Here is a 20,602-nt window from a genome sequence, read left to right as displayed (position 1 = left end):
TATATCAGTATGCAGAATACCAAGCCCATAGTGATAGAAGAAAATGATGTCAACACCAGTGGACATGTGATTGATGAGCAAGAGTACAAGAGAGTCGATGACTTTGTTTACCCTGGAAGTACACTATCTGTTAATAACCAGCTCACTGAAGTAGTAAAGGCAAGAATTGGCAAAGCCCATAGATCATTTTCCCATTTGCCAAACATCAAGAAGATAAATCTACATGCTAAAGTGAGATTATACTACTTGGAAACATGTTAGATGGTAGAAATACACAACAGGAGGCTGAAAGCATCCCACCAGTGTTGTTTAAAAAGCATCCCAGGAATGCTTTGGAGAGATCATGTAACCAAGACAGAAGTGCTGCTCCAGACAGGTCAGTAACCTGCTCACTCAGTAATTAGACAGATATCTTACAACACAGGCCACAGGATCTATCCCAAATAATCCCTAAAACATATGTTTTAGAAAAACAACCGCTCTTGGTTTAAAAATTGACAGTGATGGAGAATCCACCATAAACCTTGGTAAATTGTTCCAATAGTTAATTACTCTCACCATTAAAAATGTACACCTTATTTCCAGACTCAATTTATTTAGTTTCAGCTTCCAGCCATTGGGTTGTGTTGTACCTTTCTTTACTAAAAAGAAGAGTTTATTAACTACTTGTTCCCCCATGGGGAAACAAACTGTAATCAACTCATCTCTTTACTGTCCCTTCATTGAGCTCATCGAGTCTAAGACATGTTTTCTAACACTTTAATAATTTGTGTGGATCTTCTCTGCACCCTCTCCAATTTATCAATATGCTTCTTCAATTGGGGACACCAGAACTGGACAAAATATTCTAGCAACGATCACACATGTGACCAATATAGATGTAAAATAACCTCTACTCCTATGTGATATTCCCCCCCTTATGCATCCCTGGATCGCATTAGCTCTTTCAGTCATATTATCACACTGAGAGCTCATGTTCATCTGATTATCCAGGGCTCTATGAAATCTGTGTTAATGAGAGCATGGACAGAATCAAAACATTAATGTGGAATCCTGCTCTCCCCAGCACTAAGAGAGTAGCAGGAGCAGCAGGCGGCAGGCAGGGCAGGCTCATGGCTGTGCTACATGGAGCCGCACATAAGAGTCAAGCTGCTCTGGATCAGGAGCCTCCTGATCTGCTGTCCAGAGCCGAAGGGAGGTGGGCTGATGTCAGGGTGTCCCTCCTTCCCCTGCCGGCGTACCCGGTCTCTGCTGAGCTGGGGTGGAGGACAGGGGAGTGCCTATTTGTGCACCAGCTTCTGGTTCAGGAGCGGTTGCTGCCAGCTGCTAGCTGAACAAGTATTCAGGCTGGTGAGTGCTTTGCTTAGAGACACAGCATGCTGACACACACACTCCCTGCCCCCTTCCCCACCCATCTCTGTGGACTTCTTGTGTTACTTTTCATCCATGTCGGTTTTGTCATATTACAGAGTGCTACTTTAAAAAGTGATTTAAAATGTGTTACTTTAACCGTATACTGAATATCTGCAGGGTGTTCTGGTTTTTTTGTAAAATCAGTTTTTTCCATTGCAATCCAATTCTGAACATTTTAATGCATTTATAGTAGGGCTATTTAATTGTTGTTAATGATTCAAACAATTGTTATTAAAAAACCATAAAGATGGAATTCATTTTTTTTTAAATGGAAAAAAATGAAATCAGAAAATAAATCAGAAAATGCAAAATTAAACATTTCATAGGGCCCTAATTATCCACCACAACCCTCAAATCTTTGCCAGAGTCACTCCTAACCAGGATAGTCTCCCATCCTGTAATTCTACATTCTTTGTTCCTAAATGTATCCATTTACATTTAGGTATATTAAAATGCATACTGTATGATACAGACAGAAGGAAACTGGGATTCAGTGTGAATGACCATTTTATTTAGGTCCTAACATGCCTGTCACCATGATATGTTGGGTCTTCGGGACAGGATTTTGATTTTGTACTGGATCCTCAAGTAAACGGAGAACCAGTGGAGATCTTTCACACCACAATGAGGTAACAGCATTTGCATACATGAGCAAGAAGCCATGCACAAATGTGAGTTTTGTTATAATCAGATTCTGGAAGACCATAAAGAGAGGAGGTGCAATAATAAAATGCACAAATGGCTATTTAGCTAGAGTGCTTAATTACTGTTGGATACACACTGTACTGCAGAAGTCAGAACATTCGCCAGGTCTGCTTGTTAAGACCCAAGTAGGAATATAATTTTGTTAGCGTCTGGACCAAAAGATGAGATTCCTGTCCAGAGCTAAATGCAAAACCTCTCTCTCTTCACCCAGGGGTTTCCCACCCTCACATCTTTAAAAAAAAAAAACAAGTCTGCCTTTTGCCAGCAGGGTGGTAGGAAATAACTTTTTACTCATAGGAAGTGCTCAAACTGTGGTAAACAGGTCATAAAAGAACCTTGACAGAATGTACAATATAAACGTGAGGTGTATGAGGCAGCTCATCGTAAATACAGAAGTAGCAGAGCAGCCACAATTTAGTATTGTTGAATTAGCACAGTAGGAAACTGGATTTAAACCAAGGTCTCCAGAGAAGAGCAGCTAGGGTAGTTTTAAAAAAGAAGCCTATTACAAACGTTGGAAGGAAAGTTTATCAGGTAATGAACAACAATTTACAGATATCAAGCAGTTAAGCTACTGACCGTGGCATGTATTTGCTTGTCTTCCTCCATGAAAATCCATTTACAGATCGAGGATGGGCCAAGTAAACAAATGAAAAATCAACATCTTGTGCTTGTTTTTGTGGACTTGAACTTTGAGGTGTTACTGCTGATCGCCAACTATCGGTATTATACCACACTTTTACAAGACAGTCGTCCTGAGCAGAAAGTAGGAAAACAAAAGAAAGTTTATCCTAGTAGAAATTCCAGGGTGAATAAAACTGGGTTTTTTAAATTTAAATAGGAATATTTATATTAAATCCTGTTAAACCTATTTAAATTAAATTTTAAATGACAACTTATTAAAATAATTTGAATTAAATAAAAAATATAATATTCAAGCAGCATATTTGCTGCTGAAGTTTCAAAGAAAGTCCAACCACTGAACTGGTAGAAGTCACTGGCTAAGCACCTGAACCAGAGTCTGTTGAAGTGCTAAACAAGCTTTTGACAGCAGTAAAGTCTTATGCAGGTGTAGAGTATTTTCTTCCTTTCAGTTTATTCCACTATTTTAGTTCAATTACATGTTCATAAAAAGTTGAAAAACCAATTGGGAGCTGAAAAAGCAGAAAAAATTGTTTCTCTCTTTCAATGTACAAATGAAAATGAAGGGGGAGGATCAGATCTACTAGTTCTAAAATCTGGAGGAAATGGTACGCAGTTCAATTCACTAACTACAAATAGTGCTTCTTCTGTTTATTAAATCAGTTTCAAACATAACATTTTGATAATTTTCTTCTTATATATCCAGCACATTTAAGGTTTATTTAACTAATAAACAAAGGTTTTTTAATATTTTGTGCATTTTTAATAGAATTGCAAATCTCCAAATGCAGCCTGACATTAATTACAAATAAAAAGTTGATCTAGTAAATAAGTGCATCAATCACCATTTTCTAACACAATAATATAAAAATACAGAATATAAATAAATGTAAATTTTACATAATTGTTTAAATAAATATGTATAGGCATAGTGTATTCTCCTAGCTGTCAAGTACTCAGTTATACCAACCACTAAAAGTCAACCTTGTTGGTAAATAAAAAGTTCAAATGTAAAACCTGATTAAATTGATGTAAAAATCAATAGTTCTCGCTCACAAATTCCAATAGATGATTTACATCACCACACACTTTGGGAAATTTCAGCTGAAAATTTTCAACTAGTTCCAACAGATTCTAGATGATATTAAGTTGATGCATTTGAAAGCCTCGAATATCACCTGACAAGGCTTTTTACATAGAGTATCATTTGTCTGGTGGCAGTGAATTAAGTCACTCAGTAAGCTTCAGGCCTTCCTTGTCTGCCCAATATAAAAAACTTTTCAAAGACCAAATGGTGCTATAGAAATCCTAGATTCTATCCTAGATGGTGAGAGAATTCCCTTTTAGGGGTACTCTACACTACATCAGTGAAGCTGCACCGCTATAGTACATCTAGTGAAGATACTCTATGCTGACAGGAGAGAGCTCTCCCATAGCCATAATAAATCAACTTCCGCAAGAGGTGGTAGCTATGTCAGCAGGAGAAGTTCTCCCACCAACGTAGCGCTGTTCACACTGGTGGTTAGGGTGGTATAACTTACATTACTCAAGAGGGTGGCTTAGTCACACCCCTTAGTGACCTAAGTTATACCAAAGTCATAGTGTAGACTTTGCCTTAGTCTTGCTCATGTCAAATCCCCACCTCATCTTGGTTGTCTGAACATCCTAACAGCATGGAATTCCTGGAGGAGCTGCTGAGATATTCTGTCATGGTTTCAACTTGTGCAATTCCATCAACTTCAGCGGAGTTAATTCTGACTTACACCTGTGTAAACAGGAGAATCCAGGCCACTGACTTGAGAAAACTACACAAACACCTAAGACATTCAGGATAATGAAGAAATTTAGGCACATCTACTGTCCAGTTCTCCAGATTGTCTCTAACTATGCCTATAGAGACAGGATCTTCGGCCTAGTCACAAACAAAGGGCTCAAGAACTGTACCATATCTTGGTCAGACAACACCTTCCATACAGTGAAGACTCAAGGGCCCAGTTAATCTTGGGAACATCCCAATGAAAAAAAAAAAACAACCCAGCCAAAACGTCAATGTTCTAGGTTTCTAACAAGCAAGTCCATTATGATCACACTGACATGATGGCAGTAAAGAACCCTCTCCTCATCCCTATAGATCACTTATTCTCAGATGATCTATGAAAGAAAAGCCAATGCAAGAGAAAGGAAATGCTGGTGATGGAAAAACCTCAAGAGACTCAAACAAAGCTACAGTACATGGACCATTATGTCCATGAAAGACAAGATCCTTCTCCGCTCTAACAGTCAGAGAGTCTCACTCACCAGAACTATCCTAGATTTGGAGCCACATTATTGCAGTGACTGAGTGGTTGCATTTTTATCAGCTTATTTCACAGAAAAAGTGACCAAAAGGACTTCTATTTTGAACACCAGGAATATAAGGCAAAGGTAAATTAATGACATGATAAGATACTCATTAAGTCCACTGTGTGGGGGAAGATACCTGCCTCCAGAACCTGTCCCACCAAAAGGACATTTCATTTTATGCATGAGAACACACACACATTTAACATTATGGGCTGATCTAAAATAAACAAAGATAATCCAAAAACTGAATATGAAAGTCATCAGTAAGCATTTCCTTAAGGATAGAGCTGCCACTGAAGCATTTTGTGCACACTAGGCATTTCTAGCATCAAATAACCTCCCTGATCAGCATCTTGTGTGAGAAAGAAGGAATCAAACAATCTGCAATGACCCAGTTCTCCTGTTTGAGATCTTCTCCAGTGTAACTAAGCCAGAGATAAAAGAAAATAAAAAAAGATTAAGATTTAGAAGATTCTGCACTTACATACGGAACTAGGTTAGTTACGGTCAACTTTCCAATATTATTCTCCTCATATTGCTTTAACAACATGACAAACTGGCTTTATCCCTTTTGTTTTTTGAATTTGCAATGTGACATTATACATTGATTTCTTTTGGTCACAATTTGTACATCAAAAGCTTTTATCCCAGTAAATCAACTAGTATGTCTTAAGGATTGCAACATGCTTTAGGGAACTATTTGTAGCTGTAAAAATGTCTGCCTATTATACAAGAATATACTACAAATGTTACACTTCGGTATTGGCAATCATTTATGGGAACAGCTGTATTACTGAAGTCAAGCAAACTGAGTCAATTTACTACCAACCATACACATACTATGGGAGCCTTGTTTCATTTCCTGAAATCAGAAACTTTTTATCCATAACCTTAATGTTATATGATCTTCACTGTAAGATATTTTGAGCAACTGATTTCCAAAATTATCAATTCTCAGAATATGGCTCTGGACATGGTTCAAGAACATTCTGACAGGACCTTTTTGTGATGTCATGTCAGTATTTAAGTCCCCTTTGAACAAGAATGATAGCATTAATAGCATCAATAGATAGCCTATGTACATACTCTCCACAGACACTGCAGGCTCCAACATGAACAAACAATACTGTTTTCCAGTGCACCCATCATACCACCTTGAGTTCCCTTCTCCCTGATTCCACAGCATTAAGTTTTGTATTCTCTTTTGAAGACTGAGTAAGGAAAATTAAATAGCTTTTCTAGAAGTAGAAGTTGGCAGATCATGTGGTTAGCACTGTTAGAGATGGGACAACATGGTGGTTTCGCCTTGAATACCATTCCCAAGCTGCTGCAACCAATAAGTGCTTTAGTAGCTTGAACTTGTTCACTACCAAGTTTTCAAAGCTAAATTTGTAAGCTGCCACAGACATTTGACACTAACATGGGTACCTATTAGAAGACACTGATCATGGAGACATAAGGTTCTTAAATAAGCCTGCATGGAAACTTAAGATTTAATGCTTACATGTCAAACATTCAAAAGTTTCAGCCAGTCTGATTGCTCAGCCAACTTCCAGAGAGTCTATATTTTAATGGGATAAAGAGATACTTTTTGTGCAACAGATTGCTTAACTGGTGCTGTCACTCATGTTAGCACATCAGCTTCTCTTCGAAAATGTATTTTTAAACATTAAGAAAAAGCTCCAATATTTTCCATTTACTTTTTAGTAAGGAATCACATCCAATTTTCATTTCATGGGCCTACTCCTCTGGTACAGACTGTTCACCTCCTAATGTCTTATGTTTTGGCACTGAACTATTGTCTACTCAAAACAGAAACAAAGGTAGTACTCTGCTAGAACTAAATCTGTAGCGTTTCCTGTCTGAATTTTAGCCCTCCCAATTACTCAAAGCGGTCACTAAACAGCATTAGGAGATGCATAAGAGAATTTTTGGAAGCTACTGACATTCTGAATTATAAAAAAGAAAAAAACAAGTATTACTTCTCCTGTTTTTCAAAAAACGGATGCAGTCAAGTTCTGCATTATTTCATTACCTTTCTAAAGGAACATAATTCTGTCATACCAAAGTTATTTACCTTTCCTGCAGTAGCAAAGAATTCCCCATCTGGTGAAAATTTCATTAGATAAACTTGGGAAGCAGTTCTGTAAAATAAAGAATTAAAAAAAACATTAATTTGATAATTCAAAAATGTAGCAACATAAATAAGGTAAAAAAAATTTCAGAAGCACAGAATACAGAGTTATTTCTTTGGTGTTTTATGAAAAATTCTTTGTATTTTAGGTTTAGTTTCATATTCTGCAGTTGTATCATCAGACTCAAGCACTATTAGCGCAAGCTATGGGGCGCTGTGAGGAGACTCTTCTACAGCTGAAGTGTCAAAGGAAGGCTGTGGTTAGCAGAGACATGGGGTTCAGATGACCTGCTGTCTCCTGCCAGAGACAATGTGATTGTGATGAGGTGGGTCCTAATGGTTTGGTCTTAAACTGCTTCTCCCAGATGCGCTCAACCCTCACCTCACGCATACTTCAAATTCAATTCCACTCAACTTTTTCCATGAACAAACCATAAGAACACTTCTCCTCTTCCTGCACCATACATCCCAGAGAAATACATTAAAGCAGTACTCTGATTTTTTCTTTTGTTTTTAAAATCTAACACACTATTTGAAGTATTCCTCATTACTGTTTGTTAGCCTGATAATTAAAACAAAGATATTTTTGTTTAAATCTAGTTAATTAGGTTGTGCTCTCACTGCACTTCACTTCACTTCCATTGAAAAATATGTAGGCTTTCACTGTTTGTGCACTCAGCTACTGTATGGATGTTGGAATTGTAAATATTGAGGTTTTAAAAATCAGTGATTAAAATTTCCATTAACCTTGGATTTTTATAAAAAATGAAAAATCTAAAATGTAAGGCTTAACCAATGATAAATCTATAAGTGACAAGCTGGTCATCAATTCATCTATATTGTGATGAATACCTATCAGAGCATAATCATAAGACAAAACTCAGTGATGCAAGTCAGAAAGCTTTATAACAACAAAGCCACAATTTCAGTAGTTCAGTGTCCAACAGTACTCAGTTTAGGGTGGGCTCCAATAGGGGTGGACACCATTAGAATTTATGTGATGTCTCCATCAGATTGGCGTTGATTTAGACAAAGGTACATATCCATGTTCTAGATATATTAAATCCCACAAATCCTCTTGCACACTCAAAATTATAAACTTTCCATAATTAAAATAGACAGTTACCCAACAGGAGTGTATACACATTATTGAAGATTGATTCCTGACTGTGAAATCTGAAAAGTTTTATGAGGGGTGAAATAAGATACTGAAAAAAAGGGATGCTTCCATAATGTACCAGTCACCATCTTTATACTGTGGTCAGCAATGCAGATGCTCTGTCTAGATTTATTTCCCAAACCATTTTGGTTATTTGAAGAAACTGGGTAACACACATATTGATACAAGCACACAAGACAGAAAGGTGACATCCCTCTTCCAATGTCATGATGCAACTATCTGAGCTGACTATTGGAAGAAAAACAAAAAAAAAAGTTTAAAACCAGGAAAATGATCACTTGATAAGTCTTAAAAATGAGCTCAAAAGATAGGCAAACTCCAGAGATGGTATTTGTGTTTTAGGTTTTGAATCAATCTAAGACAGACCTAAGTACCCTCTTTCTAGATGTGACCTAATAGCCTACATGATCTTAGACACCATTATACATTATATTCCAAATAAAATTAAAATTAATAGCAGGAAGTGAGAACTACTGTGACCAGATCTCACATTTTTGAGATTTATGAAACAAAAAGTAAAAATTAAGCCTTTTCTTGAAAGAAAGAGTATTTTCTATGTTTTATCTTATTTCTGTTACACACTAAAATAGAACAGAATCCACTTGTTTTCACAGGAACTATAAACAACCTGAAAAAAAGCATCTGGATGATGCAGTGAGATGTTAGAACTTATATTTGAAAATAAATCTGTGCAAATGCAAGTTCATTGCCATAGTAGAAAGGAGAGGGGAAGAGAGGGACTTGCTGGAAACTCTACAGAATACTACAATTGAACTGGTCCAAAAGTAGAAAGAAAAACATTTCATTTTATTCTTAGTCTGAAAGAGTCCTAAACCTTTTGTTTACCTTCTGTTTCAGTTGCTGGAGTATCTGGGTTGACCTCTATCCTGGAAAGTTGGAAATAATACCTCCTGGAGCCAGGAGAAGAAAATGGCCAGAAAGATTGCCTGTTATGTTGAGAGTTCTTGCTGAGTACCTTGACTGGGAAAGCAGGTAGTTCCATTTTGAATTAATCCTTCAGATTTTTCTAAATGGATTCTCCAAGATTATCAAAGACATGGGCATGAATGAAGCCACTATTATAAAGATCTTTGCGAAACATCTCAAATTCTGATCCCCCCTACCCTTACTGCTTTGAACAAAAATACGATTGTCAGTTACAGATTGTTATGTTCTGCACAACCTCAACTAATTTAGCTATAAAATTTATAAAAGGAGCAACACTGCAGTGTTTTCCCAAAGACAGAGTACCTGCTCCATATGCTACAATAATAAAAAAAAAAAAAAAAAAAAAAAAAAAATCTTTGGGACCCAACTGCATTATGTGTTGAGAAAATCTCACTTCTGAGAAAATTTCCATAACAAAACTAATTCATACTAAAATCCATTATTTTTATGTCCATGAAACATTTCAAGATGTGATGTTGAAAATAATCTAGCAGCAAAAACACTAAAATATATTTAACAGATCCCTTCCCCTAATAGAAGTGATCTTCAGGTTTTAGTATAAGACTTCTAAACTCCTCATCTGGGAGGCATGAAAATTTGGGGAGAAACTTCCGTCTGCAGCAGAACAAGTAGATGAAACCCTAAATTAGAATTGGTGATTCTCTGGGACCCTAACTCTAATTTTCAAATGAAGTATTACCTGAGAACAAAGAAGGCCTTATAAATGATCTGCTAGTATAGGCTAGACCACTGCTGTGTTGGTGAGAAAAGCCTGTGAAAAATGGGTTGAAATGGCAGCTGGGCTAAGTTACACTGAATAGAGTGAGGGAGCCAGAAGAAATGCAGATTTAATACACAAGCTTCTAGAAAGAAGGTTAAATACATTCCCATTTCTGGGCATCAAAGTCACTTTAAGTGCTCAGCAGACAGAGGGGAAATTCTCACATTCTAAAGTGCTCTACTGTAATCCTAAAGCTCCTCTCCCAGAAAGGCAATGTCAACTATTGATCAAGTTCTGTGCTGCAGCAGTCCAGTAAAGGGAATTTGACCCCAAAGGAACAAGGAAGGGAAACGATGTTTCTAAATTCCTTGTTTTGCACTGGAATAAGCAGTTTTGTCAGGGTCTAGACACTGGCAGCAAACCTGCTACCGGGCAAAAGATGCAGATTGTACAGCGGTGGAATAAGAGCTGGAGGGATGTCAATGGAACCTCTCTGCTTCTCTCTCTCTCTCTAACAGACCTGGGTAAGGGGATGCTGCCTGAAGCAATCCTGTGGTATTACTTGCTTCTTAATTAGTGATGACCTAATATCCAGATCTAAAAAAAGCCCTGCAGTCCTTCAACAAGTGGAAGGTCTCCTCTGTTTTAGAAGTTACCCCCAAAGGGAAGGTCTTAAATTGTGGTTGAACCTCCAGTCTTCTGATCTCCACAGATATGACTATGGCATGTGCTGATGAATTGGATGCCTCCAGCTCTGGAGGGAAGCGCAGGCTCTCAGTGGTCCTTAGTCAGGGTGGCTTTTAGTTCCTCAAGGCAGGGGATTAGGGGACTCAGGGCAGAGGGTTGGGGTGCAGAAGGGGGTGCAGAGTGCAGGAGGGGGCCCAGGGCAGGGGATTAAGGGGCTCACGGCTGGGGGTTAGGGGGTTCAGGATGCAGGAGGTGTTTGGATGTCTCTGGCGGTGGCTCCTGGGGGTGGGGTGGGGCAGGAGGCTCCGCCGCGCACTGCCCTCACCCGTGGATACCACACCCCGAAGCTCCCTTTGACTGTTGAGCCTGAGTCAAAAGCAGCACCTGTGGTATCCATTGTTAAAACTACATTAAGTTTCACGGGGGGACAGGTTTTGAATCTCTGGGATTTAGCTAGGAATGTGTCAGTAGATCCACAGCTGGAAAGGGGTATCATCTAGCCTATAAACTAAATATATGACTTACGGTTTTTTGTGCCAATGGATGAAAAGACTAACACCTAATTAACAATATTAACACCACAGTAATGCTAGCAAAGTGTGCGCACAGAACAGGTGGACATTGCAGGGATTCCATCTCACTGCCATGAATGGTAAGAAGGAACTCAGGGGCAGCTGGGTCTGCTCAGCCCTTCATGTTGTTAGATGGGAGGACAGAGGACATCTACGGTGTAGCCTTAATGCACATTACTGATCTAAAGAATCCAATATCATGGCGATGTGAACCAAGAGAGGAATTCGTGTGGACAAACATTTGAAGAACCTTATTTATAAAGGATCTAGATAGGGAGCCAAGTTTCACTTAATTCCCTTAATTATAGTAAGCCAGTAGTCCCAAAATAGTTGTAAGTTACCTAAGATTTCTGTTCTTCTAGCCTTTATGATCTCACACATTAGTACTACTTCTATTTGAATTCACCGCTTCCCACATTTTCCTTGCTTTTGCAGGAAGTGAGAGATACCTGGTATAACTGGTTTTATCAATATATTTCAGTAGGGCAAACTACAATTTTTGATCTTCTCCACAAAAAAACACACACCACACACCAACCACTTTCAAGCAGCCAAACTAATCTGGGAAGCAGAAAGAAATGTGTTTAGTACCACCCATATATAATAATTTGAAGGACGGAACAGATTCATGTCTTCAGTAATATTTCAGAAATTTCATACATAGCAGGATGACACACCACTGTAATTCATTAAGAGTTTCATGTGGAAAAAATGGACAACAACAAAAGTCAATTTTGCTTTTATTGAGGTTTCATGTTTTTTGTAAACTCGCTTCTTACTTGCATTGCCATATACACCTCCAGTCCCCAAAGCTAACATCTGTTCTTTCAGGATTGCCATCTTCAGATTGATTTTCCAAATTAACATTGGACCAAAGCCGCAGACAGCTGGAACCAGTCAAGAGACGAGTGCCTACAAGAAGTTTAAAATTATAACATGTACAAATCAAATTATGAGGCATAGCTTTCTATACTGAAAAAAAGGCCAATTAATCTGTACCACAAACACTGGCAAGAGTCAAAACATACTACAAATAATGTCTCCTTTTCTATACACAAAAGAAACTAATGCAATGGGCATAATCCTACAAGGTGCCATATGCAGCAAAACCTTGTTAAACTGGATAGACCTTACAAAAGACGACAACATTTATTTTTACATATTAAGTCATGTTTTATGTTTAATTTGGACATCTGTGGTCCAAATACATAAAAGCACACTTGTTCTACACTTTTTCCAAAGTAGGTTGCATTTGTTCAACAAAAGACATCTAGGCACTTCTGTAATAATACAGCTAATGATACTAATATTTTGAAAGAAGAGTATATGAAATAATGAGGATCTAATTACAAGAGCTATCAAACCTGGCACCTTGTTATCACTACCCCCAATTGCAGTAAAGGAATGAAGTGTTCAAACGTCCCTCTTTCATACCATTTTTTTAATGCCACCATCCCACTTTTTTTTTTAAAAGCAGCCCGCACTGGACACTTCTAAAGGATAGGACAACATTATAGACCATTGGTTTGTTGGGATATGAGTGAGATGCAGACACTTTTTTTTTTTTTTTTAAATAAAAAGTCTCTCATTGAAAATACATATAAGCGTCTTAGAATGCAGGTGACAAGTGGCATTCACAACACTCTCCTCATATTCCCTGGACATATCATGTTTTGCTATAACAAAAGGAAATCATCTCTTCTCCCTAAAAAAGAATTCAAACTTAACGTGTGATATTAAACAATTAGAAGTTTTAGTTAATTCCAGTCTTACCTGTGGGATCCCATGTTATATTATGTGCTATAGAGTCCAGTAAAATTTGACCACACTTCTGCCACTGGTAATACACCCCCTATAATCAGAAGTATTAGCAACTTCATTAGCTTAAGTGAGATATTTACAATACAATACATTTAATGATTTCCCATTTAATATATAATTACTGAAATACTATGCCTATATGGCATTCAAAGTTTTACTAGGCAACAGACATTTGGCATTTCTCGGAATGGATAAGTCAAGGCCATACAAGTCACAGCTGTGATTTCCTGTTTCAAGAAATATGAAGAGATACGAAGGGTCTAAAAACTGAGAGACTCACTTGCATCTTGATTTGTTAAAAATTTAGAATTCAGACAAATTAGAAGGATTAATAGCTTTATCTAGAACATTAAATCTTATTTTAATCTAGTCTTAGTGAAAACTAGCATCCTTGGCTAATTTTGAAGAGCATTTGGAGGGTGGAGTAATTAAATGGAATGTCTACTAATATAAAACCTTCCAGACTTTTTAAAGCATGCACATCTTTTACAAAGTGTAGGAAATCTATATCAGCTGGAAAAGAGCTTTCTGAATTACCCATAGGTACTATGTATGTCTTAGAAACTTCATAAAGCAAGCATAGTTCAGGAAGTAGATTTCTTAAATCCCCTAGGCGATAGGAAATTGTGTTGCAACCTCTATAAGCCATATGGATCTGATGGAATTCACACAGATGGAAGCTAAATTCACTGTGTTGTATTTGTACCCTTGTATCATCTTAATACTTTGCACTTACATGGCATTTTGCATAGGCTCAAGTAAGACTCAATACTCTTGTAAAGTATGCTAAGAAAAGGGGATTCAGAGATTAAGTAACCTGCTCTAAATCACATAAATCAGCACCTAAAAGAATCAAGATTAGGATCCATGTCAAACTGATAAACACAAGGCTAATCAACAAATTTGCCCACACCAAAGGAAGTCACACTATGTGGAATATGAGAGTACAGTTTTTACCAACCATTATAAATCCCTTTGAAATCTACAGATAAATATATTCTAAAAAATGCTTTGCAAAATAATTAGTAGAATTTTTGAAAGTACTTAAGATGCACATAAGGATAAAAACAACCATTATAAATCCATATGCAGCAGGGTGTAAACATATCATTTACTAGCTGGCTTAAAAGCAAACTTCCCTGTGCACAGGTTACAGTACTCCATTTTGAGCTTTTTGCACCTTCTTCTGGTATTGGCCAGGGTCAGAGAGAGCGAATCACAGACTTGCACAGATGAATCACTGCACAAATGAAACAATTACTATGTATTGTTATTATGGATTGGTCCAATGTATTCCCTTCTGATGTATTATGAAGAGGTATAATAAAGTGGCATTTTAACTAGCATGTGCCCCACCCCTTTTTCACACAGTAAACATCCTATATCCCAATTTTAAATTGGTGTCTCATCTTGTATTTCAGAAAAGGCAACTCCCAAGGAATAAAAGTAAACCATAGCAATTATTTAAACTTTTCAAGGCAGCTTAAGTTTCTATTAAGACAGTTCATTCACTTACAGCAGGATGATTGCTCTTCTGTTTCAGGACAGTAACTGGTTCAAAAATACAAATCATGTTTCCATAAGACGCTGCAATCTAAAATAAAAAGTTACATAAAACAAAACAAAAATATTAATTTAAAATTTAATTTGAGATGTGGATTATTGATTCTACTTTCATTCATTCTTTGTAAAAATATTTCCCTCTATATTCTTGAGCTTGTCTCTCTATTTCCTTCTGACTCAAGGACCAGAACTTGAGGAACATACCAGAATAAGAAAATCTTTAAAACATATTGCAAAGTTTGAAACTTGAAGTACTAGAAAAAACTGTTCGCCTACAACTATATTTCTGGTTAAGACCGGAGGATCAGCCACCATAAGCGTAAGTGTATTGGATACCAATTTTAATATGAATCGTCAGTCTAGTATCAAGAGTTTTTCCACACGCAATTTAGGTAGCCATTTTAAGAAAAGTTGTTGGACTCCATTTTTAATACGCTGTGGAAAGGATGAAAATCATTTCATCAATCAATCCGCTTTTTCACTGTTAACGTATCGCATTGTGCCACTGAGTGTCTGAAAGCATGAGAGCCACTTAAATAGATAGTCATATAGAGCTACAAAATATAGTACAATCATGAAACAATAGTTAATATTTTTATCAAGAGTACTAAATAAAGCTTACAATAAAGACAGCCTTATTTGGGGACCAATGAGAGTCTTGGTGCTAACCACACGTATAAGCATATTTGCTCATATGTTTTCAACCATTATTTTCCAGGGTGGATAAAAGTCAAGGGGGGGGGGTGAGGAGGGGGAAAGAGATAAAAATTGTGTTTATTTAAATCAGATTTTTTTAAAATTTAAATTCAATACAGATTCTTAAATAAATAACCCTATTTGAAATTATGCCAACTTATATTAAGACCTGAATTTATTCTAATCTAGTAAAACCATTTAAATTAAGTTTAAAAAATAGTTAAGCAGCATCTATTTACTGCCAAGTTTTAAAGAAAGTCAAACCACTGAACTGATGTAAGCAGGAAGCCACACGTTAAGCTCCTGGAACCAGAGTGCTTAAGTGATAAAACAGCTTTTGACAACAGTAGCCTCTTCTGCTGTAGGTGCACAGAGAACATTTTCTTCATTTCAGTGTGACTAGTTCAGTTCAATGAAAAATGAATACCAAATAAATAAATAAAAAGTTGAAAGAGCAAGAACGCTTGTTTTTCTCTTCCAATCTATGAATAAAAAGTAGGTATGAGAGAATGAGATCTACTAGTTGTAAAATCTTGAAGAAACAAATAATCAGTTCATAATTCACTAACTTCCTTTGTTTAAACAATTTTCTTACGTATCAAGCACATTTAAGGTAGTTTTATGTAACTAATTAAAAACTTTAAAATGCCTTTTTCTTTTTTTTTGCATTTAATTGCATTCAAATTTCCATCTAAACATATGACAAATCACAAGTACAAAATCTAGTAAATAAGAAATGCATAATTCACCATTTTCCATTTTAAATAAAAATTTTAAATAATTAAGCATCTGTCTAAATGTGAGTTAAGCTATAGAATTGCTTAAACATGTGAATAGATATAGAGTAATCGTCCTCATGTGCAAAAGGCAGCACCAATTTTAATATAAAGGCTATATTTAATTGCAAATCAGCATGTTTTAATGGTTATCAAAGCAATTATTATCAAACTTTCTTTAGCAAACTAAATAAAGGACAAATGCAAAATACAAAATAGATTTAGATCAAGATTCCCTGGTTAATTATTTAAATCTCACTGATTTAAATCCATCCACCCTATTTTCTCCCAGGACAAGTTATCAGAACAAATATAGGAAAAGTTACATGCAGACCTATGAACACTTAAATGCCCCTTAAAAGCCTCAGGCTGAGAGTCATCACACTACCTAGAGCTTGTCATAAAAACAAGAACTACTAACTACAAATATGAGAGACCCCCTACCACTGACTAATTCTGACCTCTTATTAGACTATATAGACAGCATAATAGTCCATGTCCATAAAATTATGGCTCAAGTTATTTCTGTAAAATCATCATAAGAATGTGGATTACAAATAAACCATTAACATTATATGATATCTTTTCATTTCTAGTATAAAAAGCAGTTTAAGTAGCATTTTACAGAATGTGATTTTGTCATACCTAAGTTGCAAGTAAATTTAAACAAAAGCTAGAGGTTTAAATTCTGAGAGGAAAAACCTCCACATTTAAAAAAAAAAAAGAAGCCTGCATCAGACTCTTCAAGTAACTTACATGTCAGCATGACCCAAATATGCCAACTATAATTCTGTCAAAGCTGCAAAAAGCCTAAAGAAGCCATGTTTTTAAAACACATCTCTAGCTAATATTTGCCCTACGTTTTCTACTTAATCTTTATCATTGCCATATTTTTGTGATTCTGCAAATACATATACTATTCTGAGAGTAGTTAGAATAGTTTCTTCCACAGGAACTCAAAGTAAAATACTGAGATGGAGATGTAAACTTAAGAATTGTAATTCTTAACCCAACAATGGTATAACCAATATTGTGGTTTAGGATAACATTATAGCATCTTGCTGTAAGTGGCTGCCCCACACATGGCGCGGGCGGGGCGGAGGGGGGGGGGGGCAGGGAAAGAGAGAACAGGCAATCCAAATGTGCCTACCTTTAAAGATGCAGTACAGTATTGGCTTTTTTGTTTGTCTCTGCTGCTGCCTGATTGCTTACTTCCGATTTCACATGGTGTCTGGTTGACTGGTCAGTCCGTAACTCTGGTGTTCGTATCTTTGAGGTTCTACTGTAAGGACTACTACTACTGTGTGACCATCAGAAAAGTTATGTATGTTCACTGCACCCCTGGCATCATAATAGTGAGAATACTTTGGGTGGGGAGGCACTGATGAATTTTAAAGAAGGCCCATGTAGCTCTACTAAGTTATTTCTGTAACTCACCCAGAAAGAAGAGGCTGCCCTCAGGCAAAGGCTTTGCTCTCCCTTGCCACTTTCCCCAAACCAAAACTGTAACAGGGAATGTAAGGGGCCCCCTAACATACTGAAGGTAGCAAATCATGACTTAGAACAATCAATGCAACCTGCATTGTTTCCGAGCACACATTTATTTTGGTTGTACCTCTACATAAACCTTAATCCTCTGAATTTCACAGGAACCATCCATATTGCACTCACCCAACAATGGGGTCTATGCCCTCTTCCTGGGTTGTATTGTCGTCCACAAGCAGATAAGAAGCAAAGGTGAAAATGCAACAAAAGCATCACATTTCTTCTGGAGACAAAGGGAATCACTGAAAAGGCCATAGATTTGCTGTTAAATGCTATTTAGCACACAAAGACAGAACTGACCTTCCATATGTTTACTGTATTCAAAAAGTATGTTAAAGTACAGTTTACTGTATTCAATTAAGGTTCCAATGAGATGAACTCAAAAAAGTCGGAAAAAGTTACGAAGTAAGGCTGCATATGCATTATGACAACATAAATTACCAGTTCATGCTCACATTTTTTAATCCATTAGGCAAAAATACTCTTCTCACCTCCATCCTGATTTCACATACAAATACCCCCTTTCTTTTGAAAAAGAAATCTCTCAATATTCTATTCCCATTGTTCTTATGCATGAACTGAGTGGAATTCTGTGAAGATGGGTATGGAATAAGGCAGGGATCAGTAAAATAAAGTATTATTTTAAATAAAACATAGGATGCATGTGGGAAGGCTATTTCTAACCATTAGACTAATCAATTCTGAACTGATTGTCACCAAATGACACATCTGATCTAGGAACCATCTTCCTGCTCAATGTCAAAGTTTGTACCAAAAATTTCTGATGCACTAGAACGATTAAAAAAAAGAAGTACTTCTTCTCTTAGCATATAAACAGCTGAATCACTTTTACTCAAGCTTTCCAAATGTATTCCCCTTCAGAAGGATCAGGTATGGAAAATCTCAGCAGGGATGATGAATAATTGAGAAAGTTATCAATTGGAACACACCGAATATGACTGAAGTGTCTAGATCAACTTAAGTTATAAGTGAAGCACAGAGTGACACTGGTACAATTCAGCTAGCTGCAGGAAATAATATTTTGTTGAAATTCAAAAGTAACTAACATCCTGTCTAGACCAAGAAAATGCTAGCTTGCCAAGGCAATCATTACTCTTTTTATGCTAATTATTTCATGACTGTAGGGAATCCTTTTTCTGAGCGCAGAGGAACAAGACTGTGTAGAAACATCTGCACTCATGCCATCAAAGAGCTCTGAAAGGCCGATGTCAACGCAGGAAAGAACTGCAAAAGAAAATTTTTGCTCTGCCATCAAGATTTGGTAAAGTGGAATAACCCAGCATTACCAAACCCTATGGATAATGAGATTTTCATAGACATTAGAATTCAGAATTTGAACTGGGAAGATTTAAAGTATACTTTCAAAATCTTGGTCTTCTAACTAATGATTTGCGGCTGCTATTGCAACCTTGCAGTTGAACTGATTAAAGAGGAAAACTGCAGCACTTTGCTAATGTGCCGATCAGTAGCTTTATGTGATATTTATCACCTGATCGTACTTCACAAGATTACTCCTCACATCAAAACAAAATATGCAAATGTATCCTCCTACTGCTGGTCTCCCAGTAAAACCAGAGGTGCACAGGTAAAAGTAGATAAAGATAAAAGCAAATTGAAGCAACAGTACTCTGAGCTTTGATTTGCAGAATTCAATATAACTAATGAAATAATAAATTATCAAAAGTAAGTGTTAGACTCATTGACTTTAAGATCAGAAGGGACCATCATTATCATCTAGTCTGACCTCCTGCACATTGCTGGCCTCGGAACCTTACGCATTCCTGAAATAGATCTCTAACCTCTGGCTGAGTTACTGAAGTCCTCAAATCATGGTTTAAAGACTTCAATTTACAGATAATTCACCAGTTTACACTATTTTAAACTGGCAAGTGACCCGTGACCCATGCTACAGAAGGAGACGAAACACACACACTGGGCCCTCTGCCAGTCTGATCTGGGGGAAAATTCCTTCCCGACCCCAAATACAGCAGTCAGTTAGACCCTGAGCATATGGACAAGACCTGCCAGACAGAGGTTTGGGAAAGAATTCTCTGAAGTAACTCAGATCCCTCCTCATCTAGAGTCCTGTCTCCAGCAGTTGGGAATTTTTGCTACTGACGGGCTACATGACATTGTAGGCAGTCCCACCCTATCATCCCCTCCATAAATTTATCAAGCTCAGATTTGAAGCCAGTTAGGCTTTTTGCCCCCACTGCTCCCATGGATGGCTGTTCTAGAATTTCACTCCTTGGAAGGTTTATCAGAATCCCCTCATATTTGGGTTTGTTGTTTTTTTTCCCTTAAAGCTCCAGCAATCATGTTGTGTGACTCAGCTTTTGGTTTTTAAAAATTTATCCTGGCTTTTCAGAAACCAGAAGGCAACCTTCTTCCTCACCCCCAAACTCTCCAATTTTATTATTTAAAAATGTGAGGATTTAAAGTCAATTTTGTGGGAGGGGAGCACCAGGGGGTCTGAGTCATGACTTTTGAATGCTTGGCATTGGCAATATACAGAGGTATCTGCAGGCATATTTGCTTAGTCATCTTGACCAAATGGCTGACACTTTACACTAATGCTATTTTATATGCATCTGTACTGTTTGTACAGTGCTTAAAAAGTGACAAATATGACCTGTAAATAAAATTGTTAGAGGCTATTTACTGATTATATATATTTAAATAAAAATAATTATCCTAAATGTGCACATTGGTGTGTATATATAGACACTGTGTGACTGTTAACCAGACAGTGGATATAGTTGCATAATCACTGAAGGATGAAATGTCTTTGAACAGGAAGCTATATTTCAGTTTCTCCACAGGATTCTAGTGCAC

The 20,602-nt window shown here is 37.0% G+C and overlaps 1 protein-coding gene across 4 annotated transcripts in view; it reads right to left on the bottom strand.

The window, feature by feature from the left end:
• The window catches only part of DMXL1 (Dmx like 1), a 152,027-nt gene that overhangs the window by 105,546 nt on the left and 25,879 nt on the right, over positions 1 to 20,602 (bottom strand). For all 4 annotated transcript variants that reach the window (XM_034774425.1, XM_034774426.1, XM_034774427.1 and 1 more), the window contains exons 3-7: positions 14,683 to 14,760; positions 13,119 to 13,197; positions 12,125 to 12,257; positions 7,181 to 7,247; positions 2,698 to 2,873 (exon numbers count right to left, since the gene is read on the bottom strand). In XM_034774425.1, the coding sequence (XP_034630316.1) occupies positions 2,698 to 2,873; positions 7,181 to 7,247; positions 12,125 to 12,257; positions 13,119 to 13,197; positions 14,683 to 14,760 (533 nt within the window). The remainder of the gene's footprint in view (positions 1 to 2,697; positions 2,874 to 7,180; positions 7,248 to 12,124; positions 12,258 to 13,118; positions 13,198 to 14,682; positions 14,761 to 20,602) is intronic.

Source organism: Trachemys scripta, chromosome 6 (assembly GCF_013100865.1).
Source record: "Trachemys scripta elegans isolate TJP31775 chromosome 6, CAS_Tse_1.0, whole genome shotgun sequence".
Lineage (NCBI taxonomy): Eukaryota > Metazoa > Chordata > Testudines > Emydidae > Trachemys > Trachemys scripta.
This window is presented reverse-complemented; position numbering and strand designations above follow the sequence as displayed.